The sequence below is a fragment of the Anabrus simplex genome, chromosome 1 (genome assembly GCF_040414725.1).
Source record: "Anabrus simplex isolate iqAnaSimp1 chromosome 1, ASM4041472v1, whole genome shotgun sequence".
Taxonomy (NCBI): domain Eukaryota; kingdom Metazoa; phylum Arthropoda; class Insecta; order Orthoptera; family Tettigoniidae; genus Anabrus; species Anabrus simplex.
This window is the reverse complement of record NC_090265.1, coordinates 1,546,738,133-1,546,760,680: the sequence shown is the minus strand read 5'-3', so window position 1 is coordinate 1,546,760,680 and position 22,548 is coordinate 1,546,738,133. Positions and strand designations below refer to the sequence as shown.

The following is a 22,548-nucleotide window of genomic DNA, read 5'->3' as shown; positions in this document are numbered from 1 at the left end:
GTCTGCTCACTTCGAGCATTGATATATGAATTATAAAGATGTTTTCGAAAATTTTAATCTGGTGTGTGGCATTATATGGAAGTGAAACATGGTTAAAAACTAGATCAGAAAAATAAAGATTAGAAAATTTTAAATGTGGTGTTACAGAGGAATGTTGAAGGTGATACGGGTAGATCGATTCACGAATGAGGGGATATTGAATCTACTCGGTGACAGGATGTCAAATTGGCTATCATCTGCTGTAGGACCTGATGAAATAATACTCATAATCATAATAAAACACATAATTGACTCTATTCTTCCTGTCATTACTCATACATACAACCCCTGCCTCACAAGTGGCATCTTTCCAGCAACATGGAAAAATCCATTATAAGACCTGTTCCCAAAACTTCCTTATCTATACTTATAACAGATTATCGACCTGTTTGCATACCTTCGACTCTCTGTAAGCTTCTTGGATACATAGTACACAAGCAATTAACTGACTACTTAAATAAATACTCACTATTTGATCCTTTACATTTGGGTTTCAAAAAGGGACACAGTACGGCCACTGCCCTACTGAAGGTCATACACGACATAAGACGTGCTGTGGACGAAACACAGGTGGCGTTACTTGCACTTCTTGATTTTAGCAGCACGTATGACACAGTAAATATATAAGGGGAGATAAAATATTTTCCGTTCGATGGCTGTACAGTCCCTAATCGGGATGCCAATCAGGCAAAATCGCAGTGAGCATTAAGGCACTGATACCACCAATGCACTAGGGTGAAGATCCCTGTGTTGTAAAACAACGTGTTCTGCTGTGTGTAGAAATCTGCAGAAGCCTGCTGCACATCCTCGTCCGACAAGAAGCATTGACTCTTCAAGGTGCTACCGCAGCTGATATCGAGATCCATTGCTAGCTCACAGATGGTAATGCACCTGTCCACTCCAATCTCCTCATCTACCACCCGCTTGTTGTTCGTAATGGGTAAGGCTGGTCTCCCAAATCGACCGTTGTCTTGTGTCGAAGTGCAATCCGAACGGAACTTCGTGCACCATTCCACAATGGTGGTTTTCGACAGGCATGCTGCACCATACACAGTCTTCATTCTTCGATGGATGTCCATCGGTGTTTGTCCTTCAGCAGTCAAGAACATAATAACAGCAATTTGGTCCTATTTGGATGCATTTGATAATAATGTCGCCATAGTTCACTTGGCCGCATTTACCTCAAGCACTTCGGCACAATACGACTGCCACATTAATCCCTTTTCCTACATGTTGGTGCTTATATACCCCCATCGGAGTCGCGCAACGTTCCATACCCGCTGCAGCAACGCCCTTAAACAGAAACTTTCAATCATGCCTTAGAGAAGTACTGTTTACAAAATTGAAATCACTTCACTTTGGACAGACAGCTCTAGGATTCTTTCTCTTATATCGTACCAAATGAAACAATGCGTAATTCTTCAGAATAGGTCATCTGAATGGGTTACAATGGATTCAGTGTGCCACAGGGGTCAGTACTTGGACCACTTCTTTTGTTATCTATATTAATGATACATCGACACGGCTAAGACACTGTAAGCACAACTTGAATGCTGATGATCTACAAATCTACTATCACTCCAAACTTTATTACATCAATCAAACAATAGGTTATATGAACACTGACTTAAATAATATCTGTGCATGTGTTCATGAAAACTATATTTTGATTACTCCATCAAAATATAAAGCTCTTATTGTTGGGCAGGTGAAATATATCAGTGCTGTAAATAACAAAATCATTCCTCCACTCACTTTATCTGGTAGCATTATTCTGTCTGAAAACTCGGTAAGAAATCTTGGTGTTATTATAAATTACTAATGACTTTTGAAAAGTGTACGCTTCTTTTCGCCCACTAAAATACCATAAAAATATTCTGCCACTAAATATGAGAATTTGGCTTATAAATATTCTTATCCCCCCTACATTTTCCTACTGTGGTATAGCATTAATTGATGTCACAAAACAACAACTAAACCGATTACAACGTGCTATGGACTCTTGTATTGGATTTATCTTTCCCTTACGCAATAATGATCATGTTACCTCTTATCATCGTCAAATTTCCCTTTTAAAATTTAAACAATATAGAATCCTCACATGGCAATATTAATCTGTTAAGTATTAAACGAGAATATCCCCTACTACTTATCTTCACAACTGAATTTCCTATTCTATTTCCACCAGCATAACACACGCTCCAGTAGATCATATAACGCCATACTTTATTCAAGAGGAATATTGACAATAACATTATTAACAATATCCTAAAATATAAACCCTCCCTTTTCTATAATCTGTATTTTCTTGTACGGAAGCATTCATAATTGGTGTAACAGATTCACACGGAACACAATGCAGACACCGCACCATCATACTGTACATCCAAATTTGTAGCAGCGATTGTGCTTTAAATAAAAAAATTATAATAGAAAAACACTTGGAACATAAATAAAGTTTAGAATCGTTAAAATCATATCATAACGTCAAAAAAACAACAACGTAGAGTACAAGGAAAGTGACGTCAGGATGTGAGAAGCGGAAGGAACCCTACGAGGTCGTGAATCGAAGGACTTTTGTTGCCTAAACTTCGAACCAAGGACAATTTAGTTAATATCTACTTATTGTAAATACTTATTTATTATAGAAATATCTGAAAAGGAAATACTGAACACTAAAGTACAAAATAGAAAAGGTAACCCTGAAGTAATTAAGTTGCAGTCTTACAATATTGTGGGTAGAAAAGTTTCATGTGAAATGAATAAGGAACACTACTGTTAATATAAAACACAAAATAGGAAAAGAAACCCAGATGCGATTAACTTACAGTCTTATAACCTTGCCAGTACTAAACTTGGAAAATAATTTAAAAGTGAAGGGACCACCTTCACTGAAAACACAGGTCGAAAGAAAATAAAAAGGAAACGGAACTACTGAAAATTTAATTTAAATTACAAAAATGTTAAAAACCTTGCCTCGAGGCAAAATGAAGATGCATATAAAACCACTTTACCCCATCGTAAATGGTAGAAGAAAATCGACGGGTAAACACCTCTGACAAATTTAAAAAGGTGCAATTACATAAAGGTAAGTTACATTAGGAAATTTAAGATTCGCTTTCCCCAAGAGAAGCCAGAGCTCCCATGGGGCGCATAGCTCCTGGACAACCAGTACCCTATACATGATGCCAAAGACTGAAATCCTACCACCCTGCGACGTGCTTTCCGAAGGTAGCTCATGCTGGATTGTACAACTGGAACTGCCACAGCAAAATTAATGACCAATGACCGCACAGGAGTTACCTTCCGATTAATCTAAACCATCAAATTTAAACGGTTAATTGACCGCTTGTTAGAGAAACGTCGGCATGTGCAGTACAGGATGTACCACAATTTTTGATGATAAAATTTAAGACAATTTTAAATGGGCCCCAACGTTTGGGGAGCAAGGAGCACCCGACGCAACACTGACATCTTGATGTCGTTCTCAAATAGAACGTCCATTATGCACCGAAGTATTCCATCTTGAACTCTGGTTTCGCTGACACTGATCTAGGGCCGTTGACACCGACTGGAATGCCAACATTACCTAGCACCGCCTTACAGTCCACCCGTCGCAATCTGGTAACTTTCAGCCCAGCTCGCCCATCTAGTGAACTGACTGGATACTGAGAGTGTGATGTATCGCCCAGGATGGCATAACTGCAGGGTGGAACATAACACACAACCAGCAGAAAAAAGTTTCCACAAATGAAGAGCACCAAAAATGTTTGGAATACGAAGAAGCAACGTTATGAATAAGACTTGAAGAGAGGTCACTATAATTCTTTCTAACTATAGTGTTCTTAAAAACTTAAAATTGATGAATTTTAAAGTAACTAGTTTTCAAAATTTATTGACGTCTAGCTCCACAGAGCTATCATGTCCTTCTCTCACTGGGGACCCCATCAATCTCTGGGATAAGCAAAATTTTGAAGTACTCTTGGTACTCTGTTATTCCTCATTTTCTGTATCGCTTTCGTAATGTCATCCGTGGTGAAGATCTCATCAGCTTGTGGAGCCATAGGTGTCTTAATCACGGGTCTTGTTTCTTTTGTGCAAATTACTATTCTTATATTATCTATCCATGTTTCCATTGGTGTGTTGGGCTGTATTTTCTGCCCTTTCAGCCTCAGAGCTCGGTAGGGGTCTTCTTCTGCCTCCTTTAATATTTTCTTATGTTCTTCTAGGTGCTGCTTTTTATTCCTTTTTATTAGGTCCTTGTATTTCTTTCGTTCTCGTTGGTATTCTTCGGTGGTTGCGCTTACCATTTATTCTCTAGTTTTATGTATTGTTTTCAGTGTCACTTTTCTTTGTTCATAACATTCTCTCTCGAACCATGGCCTCGCCTTCCTATTTGTCTCTTGTGTGGTGGTCCCTCTTATTGTAGTTGATTTCAGCCACGTGGCGTCCTCGTTAATATTTCCTGCTGTTATTGCTCTTTCAACCTTATCTTTTTCTTTCATTTTCCCTTTAATTTTTTCCATGTCCAGGATCTTGCCAAATGTTATATTTCGTTTTTCTTCTAATTTGCTACTTCTACCGTTTTTATATTTAATTGTACTGGAATGTGTTTACGGATGACTGCTGCTTCTTTTTTTCACTGTGGTGGCAAGGTGTTTTGTTCTAAAGCACTTTGTGATTATTAGGTTTATTGTGCTAGCTCCGTTATGCCATATGTATGTCCAGTCCTCCTGTCTGTTGTGTATTGTAAAGCCTTCGTTTGTTAGATATTGCATTACTTCTTTGCATTTTCTATCTTGTCTATTTATTGCGCAATTCAGATCTCCCGCAATGATTATCTTATCCATACTTCAACTGTGGTACAAAGCCATCCCTAGTTTATCTATTATGTCTGTCGCGGTGTGATCTGGATTAAAGTAGACTACTACTATAACTCCAATTCTTGTCCTGACAACCAGCATGGTTTCTTCTCTTAATAGTAGTTTGAAGGGGGCCAGTTGTGATTTGATGATGCACAGCACACCGCCCGCTGATCTTCCAGCTGGTCATCGCATAGGCATGAAACTTATAAATTCTGGGATGTTCAGTTCTGTGTCCTCTTTTACCATTGTCTCCGTGAGTACTCCAATGTCATAATCAGCCATGGTATTTCTCGGGAGCAGGCTCAAGTCTCCCCTCAGACCCTCTACATTCCATGTTATTATATTAGTCCCTGGTTGTCGGGCCTCTGAACTTCCAGGGTTGCCGAAAGGGCAGACATATTACATCTTTGGGCCAGAAGTTTCCATCGTGGACTGTTTCGAGGTCTTGCATTGAAATGCCTATTCTGTCATTCACCAGGTCATTTTCACTTTTACTCCGTTTTCCTTCAAGTATTCTATGATAGCTTCCTCCGTCGTATCTTTGTCCAATTTTCTCACGTATAACCAGGCGTATCGTTCTGCTACCTTTATTTTACTTTCCCCTTGTATCATTCCCATTTTTCTTCCGTTCACTTCTTTTCCTGTCTCGTTTTCCCGTTATCTGTTCCTGCCTCTCACCGCTGTTGTCCACTCCCTATCCTGGTTCTCTAGTTTAGTTTTATCATTTTGAGGTGTTCTAGGTTGCCTTGTTGCTCGCTTCCAATCTTCCTCTCCTATTATATTTATTTCGGCGTCGTTGGGTCGTTCTTGCTGGCCCATGCGCTCTTGTCTTGTTACCTTTGTCTCTGTTGCGCCATGTGTTTGAGCTGGTTCCTGTCTTTGTGTCACCATTATTTTCATTTCCTCTTTTATCATCATCTTTATATTATATGTCAGATTTCCAAACATGTATTTTATCTGTTGGTTCATATTTCCCATTATTATTCCTTCTATATCTTCTTCCGTTCGTGTTTGGTGTTGTGCGTTTCTAGCCAGGTCAGACGACTGACCATTACTTGTGTCCAGCGCCTGACAATGTGAAGCCACTCGGCTGCGCTCGGATGAGATTTGTCGGCTATACTCGGCCGTACTCGGGTGAGATCTGTCGACTGTACTCGGCCGTACTCGGGTGACATCAGTCGGCTATGTTCTACTGGCGCACATTAAGATAGTTATGGAATATCAGTGTCCAAATATTAGGCAATACCCTCATTACAATTACTAACTAGTATATTTGTTATGGACTTTGTAATACTGAACTTTCCGATAGCAATGGGACACCAGTATTCTAATGTTACTATAATATGATAGAAGCTTGAGACATGTTTCGGGATGAGAGATGTCGACAGAGATGCACTGCGCGTCAAGCTGGCTAACAAACTGCTGTGTATTCTATTCAAGGGTATTGCCAACCGTTTATAGAATAGTCTCCCGGTTTCGTTATATTTCACTTACTCGCTAACTGGAAAGTAGATGGCAAAATTTATATTAGATGCCATTGAAGCAGTCAAAGCACATGGTTTTCAAGTTTTTACGAGATAACTTTACTTAGCACCGACACAGATAGGTCTAATAGTGACGATGGGATAGAAAAGGGCTAGAAGTGGGAAGAAAGCGGTCGTGCACTTAATTAAGGTACAGCCCCAACATTTGCTTGGTATGAAAATGGGAAAGCACGGTAAACCACCTTCAGGGCTGCCGACCGTGGGGTTTTAACCACTATCTCCCGAATACAAGCTCACTGCTGCGCGCCCTTAACCGCACGGCCAACTCGCTCGGTGGTTTTCAAGTTCGAATAGTAACCGATAATTACCAGGTTAATATTTCAATGAAACACTATGTGGGGGACGTGGTACTTTTGAAGCATGAAATAATACATCCATCCGATAATGGAAGGTCACTATCCCTTTGTTATGACTCTAGTCATCTTTTGTATCGCTTCTGACAATTGTCTCTGATTTTCTTATTGCAGCTCTGCATTATCTTCCTCGAAATGAATTACTAAACTGCTCCAGTTTCATGAAAGACAAATTCACGAGAGAAATATAATGTGACACTTGTAATGATGGGCTTCCACAGTTCTTTTTAGAAATATTTTTAAAGCCACTTTTAATTAACATTGTCACAAATTATTTACAGAAGTGCGAGAGATTTATAAAATTCAATAGAAACCTCTCAACAGAAAGATTTTAAAACTTCAGTGAAATCTATGAAACATAAGCAGCGTTAATGTGGTAACTTTTTATTCATTTACCTACTTTCAAAAACCATGGCATACTGGAGTTGCATGGTTGATTTAAGAAGGTAGTGTAGAAATTAAAATTTGTAAATATCGGTGTGAGCTATGATGGGATTTAAGATTAAAATACTTAATTTCTACGAACTGTGCGCATTTGAAAGTTGAGGAAGTAGGGCAATGTAGGGAGCTTAACTGCAAACGTGGTGGGTGATAGTCGAACGAGTAGAACAATTAGCTTGCCGACACGGCCGACTTGATGCGTCGCTCTAGGGCGCAGCGAGGGATCCAGTCGGCCGTGTTGCCGACTACCATCAGCTCAACGAGCTAGAATAACATAGAGGGGCTGTAAGCCTGTCATCAGCGCTCCCTGCTTGAAGCAAGTTGGTAAGAGGCAGCCATGTTAACGGTTGTCAAACAAAGCGAATTGGCGCGAGAGCATATGTTGAGGTGACAGGGAGATCGTGCATGCCAATTTAATTCCCTAAGTTTTAAGAAGTGAAAACATAGATTCTCGCTTTCAAGAATGCCAGCCGTAAGCTCAGCGTATGGTTGTTCTAATCGGAGTAATAAAACCAAGGATATATCGTACTTTAAGTATTACTGAATTATAGCCGAGATTCCTTTTTGTAATTTCTGTTTGTAATTAAATCCATTTTATTGTTTACTTAGCGAAAGTACGGATAGCCACGGTTATTATTTGTCGAATTTTGTTTCAGATTTCGTTTAAAGAACAAGGAATTAACGGAACAATGCGTTGTGAGGGCGAAAAGAGATAAATGGTATCCCACTCAATTCAGTTGTTTATGCTCTGTACATTTCCAGCCCTATTTAATTTTCATTCACATGTACAAATAAAGGAAATGGAGCGCCCACAACCAAGAAAACGTACCCACAAAAAAAAAAACACTTATTTCGTTCAAACGTACACTAAGTATGGTAAATACAGTATTTTACTGCTATTTTTGAAATGTATACAGCCTTTATTGTAGATGTCTGTTGCCTTGGTTTTTAAAACTATGCCACACTTCATAATGGACAACTTTCAAGCTTACCTTTCAGCTAGTAATCCCAGTATGATATGGTAATGGGAGAAACATGATCCCCCCTCTATATTATAATAAATAATTACACTAAACGAATATTATGGTAAAGTATTCATGGGCCGCCTCTGTGGTGTACTGGTTAGCATGAGCAGCTGCCACCCCTGGAAGCCCGGGTTCGATTCCCGGCTCCGTCACGAAATTTGAAAAGGGGCACGAGGGCTGGAACGGGATTCTATCAGCCTGGGGAGGTCAACTGAGTAGAAGTGGGTTCGACTCCCACCTCAGCCATCCTCGAAGTGATTTTCCGTGGTTTCCCACTTCTCATCCAGACAAATGGCGGGATGGCACCTAACTTAAGGCCACGGCCGCTTCCTTCTCCCCCCCACAAGGCCCCTGTTCAGCATAGCAGGTGCAGCCCTCACTCACATTTGTATCCCCCGACCCAATGTCTCACGCTCTAGAACACTGTCCTTGAGGTGGTAGATGTGGGATCCGTCGCTGAGTCCGTGGGAAAAACCAACCCGGGAGGGTAAACAGATTAATAAAGGAACACAGTACTCATGAGGATGCAATAATTTTAAAAATATGAACAGAATGAGGTTGTAACCTATTGTAGGTCCCTATGATTTTAAGGCTTCCTGTCATAAATATTTATGTCCATCGTTTTTATTCTAATTTACGCTTAACCACAACAGCCAAGCAGGGTAACGCTCTTGTTCCGATTTCGAGGCCTATTCGTATGTCACTGTGCGATGATTTCGAACCACCCTACAATCAACTGATCGTGATGTTGGCCTCGTGCCGCAATATGATGAAGTGGCGGTATTCGCTTTAATGCCCAATGATTCTAAAATGCGTATTTTCTACACTTTTCGTAATTTAAAGGCCATGCCCCCTTGCTTGTGTGACAACAAGAAACATGGCGGACTTTCGTTCTATTAGCTTCACCCAGGCAGCGCTTCCGCCTCTCTATGTTATTCTAGCTCGTTGCATCAGCTGCTTATCTGCCGGCCATATTGTATTTCATAGGTGACGGACCGAACTTAGCCGAGTTACTCCGAGTGGCTGCACATTGTCAGGCGCTAGACATAAGTCTGACCATTACGGTTCACCACTTCGTCATCATTTCCCTTAGTCAGTCTTTGTTCATCACTACTAGTTGCCTGCTGTTCTCTTTGTGTCTTGGAGATGTTGTTGTTGCTGTAGCCGAGAGATGTCACTAGTTGTTTCGCTGTGAAACTATTGCTACCAGTTGGGGGAGACCGTTTCTTTGCCAGCTTGCCGCTTGGAGGTTCATAGGCGAGGCCGGGAGACGTCGCTAGTTTTCGGGCTACGAAACTATCATTTATCTCCTGACTTGCGTTTGTTACATTCATAACCACTTCGACATTTATTTCTTGAACAGTATTCTTATCTTCAAAGGCGTATTTAATTGTTTGAACGTACTCACGAATGATATACACCGCTTCCTGCAGCTGTTTCTTCGTTTCCTTTTTCATGTATCCTCCTACGTCCGCTATGTCTTCCACGCTTTTCAGAGCACTTTTACAACGTCGTTCAACTTCGTCCGCCATCTTGTGATAAACACATATTGAAATTTATCAAAGAAGAGTCTCAGAACACGGCACACGCAATGTGATGATATAGCTTTAAAATATTATTATAGAAGCCCCTAAAAAGGAAATACTGAACTCTAAAATACAAAATAGAATAGGTAACCCCGAAGTAATTAAGTTGCAGTGTTACAACCTTGTCAGTACAAAAGTTTCATATGAAATAAATACGAAACACTACTGTTAATACAAAACACAAAATAGGAAAGGGGAAGAAGATTGCAGGCTAAGGACTCTATTCAGGATCAAAATTCAGGACAAGTGTCGGTGAGAAATCGCTACGAGTCACTGCAGGTACAACAACCGAGGGAAGCTGAAGAACAGGGAACCGTTGCGGAGAAGTGTGGTAGTAGGAGAAAGGGAAGAGGTAGGAAAGGGAAATGTGGAGTAGTGGATAGGAAAAGACATGTGGAAAGGGCCCATGGGATGGAGAAAAGGGAGGAGGAAGTAGCTTCTGCAGCTGTCAGGAACGATAGGACTGACCAGGAGGGGAGGGGATCAAATGAGGTGGGTAGGGTTGAGCCTCTGGTCATGGGGGATTCTATCGTTAGACATGTCGGGAAAGTGTGTGGAGGAAAGGGTACCAGGGTAGAGTGATATCCAGGAATTAGGTTAAGGCAGATGTTGAGGAAAGTAGAAGAGAAGGAAGAGGGAAAGGAGAAGGTGGTAGTGTTTCACGTTGGTACTAACAACATAAGGCAAGCAGGTATAAGTACCAACATAGTTGGGGATGTGTGGGATCTGGTAAATGCAGCACGGATAAAGTTTAAGGAAGCGGAGATTGTTATCAGTGGAATACTGTGTAGGAGGGACACTGACTGGAAGGTCATTGGGGATTTAAGTGCGACTATGGAGTGGATATGTGGGAAACTGGGAGTGAAATTTCAAGATCCTAATGGGTGGGTAGGAGATAGGGATCTGTGCTCAGATGACCTTCACTTAAACCGCAGTGGTATTAGTGATGTAATCGTGTGCTTTTGTGATATAAGTGTAATATATTAATGGTCTCGTGACTGGGAAAGAATCTATTGAATCCCAAATAAATATCCGCAAGACAAGACAAACCGCAGTGGTACATATAAGTTAGGAAATTTATTTAGAAGGGTTATAGGGAGGTACATTCAACTGTAGAAGTATTGTAAAGAAAGGAATAGAATTAAGGAAATTGATAGATATGTACTTACCAGATATTGTAATAGAAGTTGAATCATGGCTAAGAAATTATATAATGGATGCAGAAATTTTCTCACGGAAAATCTAATTAATCTAAACCAAACAAATTTAAACGGTTAATTCGACGCTTGTTAGGAAACATCTCGAATCTTGTGCAAGTCCCAGAAATATCGGCACGTGCAATACAGAGTGTACCACAATTTTTTATGATAAAATTTAAGACAGTTTTAAATGATAAGGAATTTACTTGAATTAGGTCAAATATGTGTATTCTCATAGCACACGTCACAAAATTCAACAAATTCTTTACTCATTGAGCATTGTGGCTTCCCACACTTTCCAAGCGCTGTGTGATCATTGTAAATGAATACCATGTGAATATTTTATATTATTAGATACACAATATGTTTCATGTGCTTTATACACGGTGTTTTCGTGATGATGGTACAGACATGGATGTTGGAGGGAGAGTATGTGTATCAATGGGACAAGGATCCCTAGTCGGGAAATACCTCATTGAACCTTATACACCAAGGCCATTTTTGTAGTGTACAGAATCATCAATGCATGTGTTCAGTACAATAGGGACCCAGACCGCTTAACACATGATGTTCTTGAACACCTTAATCAGATGTTCTTGGACAAGTGGATAGGAAAAGAGATCCTGTTGCAGGACTGGCCCATTCATCTGATCTGACCTCACTTTATTTCTTCTTGAGTGGTCATGAGAAGAGTCTTATCTACAAGACACCTGTAGGGACCAAAGAGGAGTTAAGGGCAAGAATCCTCATCGCCTGTGGTATCATTGAAACAATACCAAAGTTGTTCATCTACATTCACCAGAACTTACTACAATTATGTCATGCTGCATTGAATCTAGAGGAAGCCATTTCACACAGCTGTTAATATCTTCATAGTATGTGTACATAGTACAGGTAAATTAAGGTACATAATGATTTGTAAACCTTTTTATTTAATCCTATCTTCATTAAAAAATTCAATTATACTTGGCAATAACAGCATTTATGGTCCGAAGTTTTCTATGTCAAACTGATACACGTACCCTTCTCTAGCATCCCTGAAATTCTGTATCATCAGACAAAATCCTGTATCCTGCATTATGAATCATATTTTATCATATTTACAAACATTTTTATTCAACATAAATGCTTATTGGAACATTTCTCTAACAGCTACCACATACTGTATGTTTTCATTAATTACAGTGCCCAATATCAAGTCAGTCTTATGTGTGCCAGTTGTTACTCCTGATGACGACTGCATTGCTGTGATAGAGTTGTACAGGACAGTCAGAGAAGGCAGTTATTCGAAGGTAAGATGAGTATTTACTATAAAGAATGCCATATAAACGTTATTTTACATGTTCTGGAACGACGAATATTTTTTATAACTTATAAAATCAATAATAAAATCACTGGGTCAGAATTGTCTCTTTCTTGATCCATAAGTATATAAATTGTGAATTTGGGTAATTATCAAATCCCTAGTATAAAGAAAACCAGATAGACTTAACAGATGATGGCTGTGCAAACAGAAATGTATTATGAATATTGGTGCCCTGGAAGATGAACAATCAACAGACAAAGCAAAAGGAAGTTATAGATGAAATGTATTCCTATCTGATGGCTAGTATTGTTAAGGCCTCAATTCTCCAAGGACCTACACTGAGGTTAGCTGGTTTGAATACTATTGGTGGAAATATATTCACCACCAGAATGTTGGTCAGCAGGGTAACCACCTGATTTAGTGCCAAATTCAGAATATTAACTAGCAAGGTAGGAATGTGGTAGTATATAATTCCTAATCACTAGATTTTGTGTCAAAAGCCTGGGTTCAATTACGATCCTCTTCACAATGTCCAAATGAAGTGGGGGCATATGACACTGTTGATGGTGATTCGTATGCTAATTCTTAAGCCGACCTTGGTATTTTTCAACAGGAGTAGGCTGAGTGCTCACATCAGGATTCAGCCTCTCCCTACATCATCATCATCATCATCATCATCATCATCATCATCATCATCATCATCATCATCGTAAATACACAACATATAACATGCAATCATCACGCAGGACTCAGAAACACACACTCTTCTCTAGTGACCTTCGCCTCTGAGGCAAGGAGTAGTTTACTCGCTGACTACAGATTAATGTTAACAAATCATCCATTATCATGTTCAATTGACTCATGCTGAAATGCCTGGACATGTAATCCATTCAATGTTCCTATCTTACCATTGGTATATTGTACCTGTCCGGGCATCGACAGAGTTCTAAGTATAAAAATCATGCCTCACAAATATGTCATGGATGGAAATCTTATGGCTGAAGATCGTTGGAGATTCAAACCCGAGCATCGAAGGCCTATACTCCCTTTTTTCATTCCGAGCAACAGCTTCGCTCGAGAGCATGTGAGTCATGGTCCTGTCCGACGAAAATAAAGTGGGCATGTAAATAAATATCTTGAAAGTAGGGCACTATATTGAGAAGAACATATTCATCTAATAAAGAATAAGAATGGATTTTAATTAGTTCAAAACACAGTTTGATTCACGGAGATATCATCTATGAAAAATTCTGTACACATATGAAATGCCAATTAATTTGCCTGCTTGACAATTTCAGAGATAGGCTACACTTATCGCATGGCTAATGCCATGTAATGTCTTTATGAGTTAGTTATTCACTCATGAATTGTCCGACTCGTTGGCTGAATGGTCAGCTTACTGGCCTACGGTTCAGAGGCTCCAGGGTTCGATTCCCGACAGGGTCGGGGATTTTAACCTTAATTCGTTAATTCCAATGGCTCGGGAGCTGGGTGTATGTGGCGTGTCCAACATTAGATAGCATCCTAGGTAGGGCCCTCATCTTCAGAGACATGCTTGCTTATGCTTATTTCCTGTTGCTCCCTCTGGAGCATAGGACCTTGGCGAATTTTCTCCACACAGTACGGTTCCTGGCCATTCTCTTCACTTCGCTGCAGGTCTTGTCAACCTCTGTGATTTCCTTTTCGATCGTTCTCTTCCAGGTCTTCTTGGGCTGACCTCGCTTTCTGGAGCCTTGAGTGTTCCGGTCCAGCGCCGCCTTCTCAACAGCTCCATCCGGCTTCCTTAATGTGTGTCCGATCCAGCGCCATTTCCTCTCCTTGATCTGAATGTCAGTCGACTGTTGATTGGTTATGGTCCAAAGATCTTCATTCGAGATTATGTCCGGCCACCTCAAATTTGTTATAGGACGCAGGCATCTATTAATGAACACCTGTAGATGGTTATTGGTCTGTTTTGTAAATTTCCATGTTTCACAGCCGTATAGAAGAATCGACTTTACACTGCTGTTGAAGAGGCGAAGCATAGTCTTCCTGGAGGTTTCTATTCCACACGGGGTAGAGCTGGACAAACACACCATTTGCCTTCAGGATACGGCTTCGAACATTTTCCTCTGCTCCCCCATCCATTGTTACTATACTTCCAAGGTAGAGGAAGGCCTCAACACGCTCAATTTCCTTTCCATTTACTGTCAAGCTGGTCATGACATCCGAATTAATACTCACCTATTTAGTCTTGCTTGTGTTATCATGAGACCTGCACGTCCCGCTTCCTTCTGCAACCTACTCAGTTTATCTTCTATGTCCCGGTACCGCTGTGCCATTAGACAAAAGTCGTCTGCGTAGTCAAGATCTTCAAGCCTGTCTCTCGTCCCCAATTGAACACCCCTCTCCCGTCCTCCTATTACCTTCTTCATCACACTGTCTAGGACCAGCAGGAACAGAGTGAGAGAAAGAACACGCCCCTGTCTCACTCCAGACTTGACGTTTATCTTTTCTGTTAGTTTCCCTTTATGAAGAACCTTACACTCATACACCTCGTACATCTCTTTTATGATCTTGATAATGTTTGATGGAATTCTGTATTCCTTGAGAGTCTTCCACATGATTCTTTGGTTTACAGAATCGAAGGCTTTCTCGAAGTCCACGAATGCGAGGTAGAGGATATTCCGCCATTCCACATTCTGCTATATGATTATTCGGAGTGTATTGATGAGATCCACACCGCTGCGATGTTGCCGAAATCCCGCCTGTTCTTTTCGAAGCCTTCTTTCTACCGAATCCTTTATGCTATTCAGGATGACTCGCGACAGCACTTTGCTTGGAATGAAGAGCAAGGTGATACCCCTCCACTTGTTGCAGTTTGTTGTATCCCCTTTCTTCGGTAACTTGACTATCAGCCCCTTCTTCCAGTCCGTCGGTATTTACTCCTCTTTCCATATCTTCTCCAGCAGTGGGTACAACAATTTTAATTGTAGTATCAAGGTCTGCTTTCAGTATTTCCGCCGGAATGTTGTCCAGACCAGGTGCCTTCCTATTTTTCATTTCTTTCAATGCTGTCCGTATCTCACCCTGGGTTGTAGGGTCAAGGCCGATGCCTGGATCCCCTTCTGCTTCATCTTCTCCTTGCTGCTCATTTTCCAGTCCAACATCTCTATTAAAGACCTCCGCAAAGTGTTCCCTCCATCTACTCAGCTGTTGTTCGCAGGTAGTGCGGATCAGGCCTGTCTTGCTCTTCACAGGCCTAGTTTTATTAAAACCTTTCTTCGAAAGCATCTTCGTGATGCCATAAAGCTCCTTTATATCCCCCTTTTTGCCGCCTGTTCTGCTTTCTCTGTCTGCTCATCAGTCCAATTCTTGTGATCCTTTCGCACACTCCTCTTTAATTCCCTATCTGCTATTGAATACTCAGCTTGTGTTTGAGCCTTCTGCTGTCTGGTTTTGCATATATTTAGCTTGGCCTCTATCTCCTTCCTATAGTTTATCTTGTCCCAGGTCTGATCAGATATCCATTCCTTCCGCAGGTATTTTTGTACCCGAGCTGCTTCTCACTTGTTTCCACATAGATGTTCTTTACCTCGTTCCATACAGTCTCCACATCCTTCTCTATCTCAGAATCCAACACCTCGAATATGTTGTTAAGTTCCAGTTGAAATTGTTCCAATGTCTGTTGATTCTTTAGCTTACCAACATCAAACTTCTTGTGCCGAGTGATGAACTTTTGGTGGACTTCCACGATCTTTATACGGAAGTTGGCGACAACAAGATGATGGTCACTGCCAATGTCCGCTCCTCTCTTGTTCCTAACATCTTCCAAACTCCTTCTGAACCCCCTGTTCACCGCAATGTGATCAATTTGGTTTTTCCGCGACTTGATCAGGAGACACCCACGTGACCTTATGACACCGCCTATGCGGGAACCCCGTGCCACCTATCACCAAGTCTTGGATGGCGCAATATTCCGTAAACGTTTACCCATTTTCATTCATCTGGCCAAGACCGCGTATGCCCATGATGTGTTCCAATCCTTCGTTCTTATGCCAACTTTTGCGTTGAAGTCTCCCATAACTATGAGAATATCTTTCTCACTGTTTTTCATTATCCATCTTGCAACATTTGATAGAATTCTTCCTTTTTTCCAACTCCGATTTTTCTGTAGGTGCATAGCATTGGATAATGGTCACATTCCTGGTCTTGAACCTAGCCGTCAGAAGCCTACTGGAAATCGGCTTCAACTCCAAAAGACTTCTCATTGCATTCCTACTGAGCAGCAAACCCACTCCATGTCTGTGATCTTCATCCTCACTACCAGAATATAGAAATGTGGTTCCATATGTTGTCTGTATCTCGCCAAATCCTGGCCACTTTACCTCACTCAATCCCAGAATATCCAGCCCGAAGTTTTCATTTCTCGTGTCACTTGTTTCAGTCTGCCTTTCTCCCTCAAGGTCCTCACATTCCAGAAACCAATTTTCGTTATCCTCTTCATGCCAAAGGTCGTCATCAGGTTATCCATCCGGTTTTGTAATATCGCTTCAGTAATCAGATTATTTAAGAAGAGCGAGTGATTAACCCACTGCTTCCGAGTGCCTTGACGGGGCTGCCATCTTAAGTCTGAGGCACCAGGCTGATTTTTTGTCGGGGTTTCTTCCCTTAGCCTTTGAGGCTCCCGCTTCTACTACAAGGCAGCAGTGTCTGTTCTATTTACCCAGAATAGGAGGGTTGCCCTTCCGCCAGTTCCACCGTTCGGAAGTCCCTCATCTCCGTCTTCACTACCGTTGAGGTGTTCACCGTAACCCTGGCAGGGGACCCTTTCATGGGACTACCAGCCGGGTCAGCTGGACCAAGATTTTTTGAAGAGGTGTTACTCCTCTATCACTCGCCCTTTGTCCTGACTTGTGACAGGCAGAGCCTGGCTCCCCAAATATTGGGTCCAGGTTGGTGGGGTTGACAGACATGCAGGTCGCCTAATATGCCGTCTGCTAGGAAAAGACCTGTACCAGGCCTATTCGGAGGCCATACGCAATTATTATTACTCTTGAATTGCATTCTGACATTCCCAAGTCGAAACCACTGAACATTGCATATATTACAAATTGACTGACATATTAGGGAATCTTCCCTTTCACTTTGATAATGCTATCATTGGTATAGTCACACTTCATTACAAGGGTTAAGATTCTGTCTGCCTCTATGGCAAATATACCACCCACTTATTACTTTAATTGTTAACCACAGTTTTCTCACTGGCATTTCTGATTTGTCGTATTTTAGAGTATTTAATAAGTACGTTCCGCATAAATCAATAAAATACCTAATCATGAAAATCCCGCAGTCGATTATTATTAATGGTTCCCATAATATCTCATTACAAATTACAATACTAACAAATACATTGTCTCTCCGGGGTGACAGACGTATTACTAATATTTACAGTGCGGTCATTACAACGCTGATGAGCCTGTAACTCCAGAAATAAATCAACAAGCAATTACACAAGACACAAACTATAAGACACATAATCTGATACAGCATCTCCCTTTTAAACAGGATATAAAATACACTCAGTGCTCTTTGGAGTCTGTGACCCGACAAAGGTCCTCTCGTATCGATCCAAGGACATCGGTACCAGTCGGGTATCGAACCACGCCATCCAACTCGAGGTATTAGATAAAATTCCCTAACAACAAATTTATTTTAATACCCTAATTGGAGGAAATTCATCAACTACCGATTCATTAAACACAGAGCGTTCCGATGGTATAGACAGGTAAATGAATGTTTTAAGTACTGTGCATATAAATGGGCAAAAATCTCTGCAGGTCGACAACATCAGATGCTTGGAAACAGAGCCAGCAAAAGGAAAAGCACAACGAAGGGTCTGAAGTCTTGCTTCCTTCTCACTCCCCACTCTGAGGCATTATCTATCACTCGCCTAGTGTAACACGCCCTGGCCAAGAAAGCTGAGCCGCTGCAAAATATTACATCCGGAATGGGCTATCTAATTATTAATTCATATCTATCACTACCTTTCCGGGCACTTTGACTACTCCTCGTTGATTCTACCATATGAAACTGAATTGAAATAACATTGAACGATAATGGAATGAGAGACTTGAATATCTCTAGGGTGTAGGGTAATAAGCTTACTTTGACAGCATAACATATAGGTTCTGGGAAAAGGAGACTGGCGTTCGGTTTCCCCATTAAAATGTGAGGTTATCTGATCTACTCACTGAAATTAAACAGTTAATTTATTTGATACTAAACAAAATATATTATTTAAATACTGATTTTAACGAGTGAAATTTACTGCGATAATTCAAAAGGTAATATAAAACTCTGACATTATAACTGAAGGAAACTTTGAAATCCTCTTAACAGGACATAAAAAAATTGTTCAAGAAATCTATCCCTCGCTGGTTCACTTTATTGTACCTTGAAGACTTTGAGTGTTATTATGACGTAATCCATTGAATTGGTGTCATCTGTAGGTATCTCAAACCTAATTTGGTGATGTATCCTTTTAGTTTCACAAACGAGATATAGCATGGCTTGAAATTATATTTACACTTCACAATCAACTTTACAAGTAATTCACTGATAACTGTTAGTCTGCATAACGACGACTCAATATTTGGCTGTCACCCAACTGAAACAAAAAACTCGTTTGAACAGATGCATGAAACACACTCCGAACATACAATCCATTTAGTCACTGACGGTTACGTATCCATATCACTGTTCCCCATTCGTCTCCTTCCAATTGACTCCAATTGACTTTATGGAAATCTCTCCATTTATCTTCTTCCAACCAACTACTTCTAATCACCTGAATTATCCAACTGCTTCTCCAACTGACCATCTGTGGCCTCACTATCCAAATGACTGCCGCTATAGTATACAGCCAATATATATATATATATAGCCATTATTTGACACATGGTATAACACCCACGTCAGAGCTCAAAATATATATGATGTCACTTCCACACAGCTACAAATGTTACTTATTGTGTTCAAAGAGCCTAAGGCAAATACGGGACTCCCTAAATATGATCTCACCGCTAAAAGCATACAATGACAGAGCGATCGATGACTCGACAGTTACTAAAACAGAATTGCACCATGTGTTGCAATGTTTTAAAAGATTGTATCACAAATAACATACCCATATCTGATATTAGGCAGTTAGTCTCACTTCATATTATTTTGAAGCTGATGCACACACACATATATACACAATAAATTAACTACAATGAAGCAAACGATAATTAATTAATACACAGTGAAATCAGAATATAGAATTGAATGAAACAATAATAATAATTACAATAATAGTAATAATAATACCGATATAATAATAATAATAATAATAATAATAATAATAATAATAATAATAATAATAATAATAACACAGATAAAATAACAATAATATAAATATTAATTAAATGAATGCTTGTAACGGGATTTGAACCGTTACAATTCGCCTACCTCATAAATAAATCGAAGAACAATGAATCGATTTATTTATTAACAACAGAATATGTATAACACTAACATTGGCATATATAAACACTTTTAAATGAGTATACAACATTTATTATTATTTTTGTCACATCAATACATTTCATAAAATATCACTTATATGAGAAATTTTCTTGCACATTGTCATCACAGATAACTGTTAACTGTCCTGTTCTCTCCTTGTCATACAATTCACAACAATATAGCACTTATTTTTCTATGTACTGGAGTGCAGTGCACCAATACGACACTTGATTCGCACGCAAATTTACAGAAGTTAGTTTTTAAACCAGCTTCTTACAAAGAAAAACATTCATCCTATTAATATCTCAACAAATCCCACGTGACATACTTCTTTAAATTTCTGATGTTATATGTACCGACAATATTCCCTTCCTGATCTTCTAAGGAATATGCACACCTCCCGATACGGTACACAATCGAGAAATACACCTGATTCAAAAGAAGGAATTTAGACATATTTTCCGCCTCGGCTTATAAAGGAAATTGAACTCTGAGCAGCACTTTGACACTCAAACTGAATTCGCCCAATTTTGCCCTTATTAACTTACATATCTTAATCGATCACTTCCTATGTCTAACTTACTACTGCCATTAATTACTCTACTAACTATGACTACGTCATAACTGAAAATATCTCACTTAACATTACTTAGGTCACAATCACACTGTTCTCTTAAATCTACTTTCACTGCACAACTACTTACACTACTTACCTGTTCGACTTCTACCTTTGGCCTGTCCACGTGACCTACTTTATCCGATCCCCTGAGAGTTTAAAATACTCTGGCTCGATGACGACTCCTGAATAACATTCATATTCGGCTATCATTATCTCTCTGATAACTCAAATCCTCACGCCTGCCATTTTTGGATTGTCTCTGGTTACTTTTCTGATCGCTATCACTATTGAAATTACTACTAATCCTCTGCTGATCATGACGACTACCTCTCCTCTGACAGTTATCTAACATTTTCCCCGTCCCTCTACAGCTCTACTTTTTCCAAACATAATGCGCTCTCTCTCGCGACCTTGTACACTTTCATCTCAGAACTTGTCAATGGACTTCTCTTTAAATTCTCCTAAATTTGACATATTATTACGATACACATGAAACAATATTTTACTTTTACCAATAATAACATTCGACAAGATCTCCAACACGTATTCCCATTCAATATTATTATTCTTCAACTTGCAAATCTTTTCTCAACTAGTTTTACAAATTCCATAGGATTGAACTGTTTTCCAGAAAACGTAGGTAAATCTTGATCGCTATTGAACAAACCACTCCCTACTACCACCCCTCCTGCCGTTTGACCTCTAAATTCTTGTCGTATCACTTTCTGGCAGTTCAAAATTCTTCTTCTCCTTCTTCTTCCGCTACTCTCTCAGCATTCCCTTTCACTATTCTCACTTCTCATAAATGTCTTCCCGATTACTAGAAATAATATTGTCTAACTGTACGATGTTTTTACTGTTCTCTGTGTCCGGCTCCATGGCTAAATGTTTAGCGTGCTGGCCTTTGGTCACAGGGGTCCCGCTGACACGGGGACTGGGTGTATGTGTCGTCTTCATCATCATTTCATCCTCATCACGACGCGCAGGTCGCCTATGGGTGTCAAACCAAAATACCTGCACCTGGCGAGCCGAACACGTCCTCGGACACTCCCGGCATTAAAAGCCATACGCCATTTCATTACTGTTCTCTGTACCTGTCCCCTTGACTTGTTTGGTCTGAGTATGAAGATCGCTCCGCCCCAACCCATTTCACATCGAGTTTCAACACACTGTTTATTTGACTTACTTTCTAACTTAGATATTTGATCAGTTACCTATAATATGTTAGTATCTATTTTACTAATGATCACACTGTTACTACTACCAATCAATTCTCCCATTTTGCAACTTAGAGAGTTAATCAGTTCATTAAAATTTTCGTTTCTACTACTAATAATTTCTTCCATCTGTTTATTTCAATTTTCGTAGAACTCAATCATTTTGGCCAAAAAATTGAGCTCCAACGTGCTTCTCAACTTCTGCACTTTCCTAAATTACCTCAGAAATTTCCATCGTGTTCATCAGCTCCCTATTCTGAACCTTACATTGGAAGACAATATTTAAAATTATTAGGGGCCACCCTATTCAATACAATGTCATTTATTACTGTGAATTAATCACATAAGATAGGTACTAGTTACGGCACTTATGTCGTGCCATCATCAGCCAAAGTGTTAATTCAGGCAAACACAAGCACTCTTAAAACAATTTTAAACACATAACACCCGCAGAGATGAATGTTAAATAAAATTATGGTTTATTATGATATTGCACTATAATATAAAATCGTTTTAAAATGATGATGACTCCGTTTTACAATGTACCCTGAAGGGGGTGTCAGCTGCATCATTCAATTGTAATTGTTTATTATGGAATATATTTCATATTCGCTAAGTAATCATATCTTACAATATATATATTGCAAGTACTGGCCATTTCGGAAGGTATGGTGAAACCTGCCACAGAATGTTGTCTCCATTAGAGATTATGAAACACAATGGCCAGCAAAATTAGTTTTCCTAGAAATTATTGCCAAGTTGGAAAGAGAAAGGAATGGTTATTTCCGAATCAATGGAAAGTCCCC

The 22,548-nt window shown here is 39.9% G+C and overlaps 1 protein-coding gene across 1 annotated transcript in view; it reads left to right on the top strand.

Moving 5' to 3' along the window:
- Positions 1–22,548, top strand: part of LOC136862145 (cAMP and cAMP-inhibited cGMP 3',5'-cyclic phosphodiesterase 10A-like) — a 422,768-nt gene that overhangs the window by 193,193 nt on the left and 207,027 nt on the right. The window contains exon 4 of the mRNA XM_068226202.1: positions 12,238–12,344. Within this exon, the coding sequence (XP_068082303.1) occupies positions 12,238–12,344 (107 nt within the window). The remainder of the gene's footprint in view (positions 1–12,237; positions 12,345–22,548) is intronic.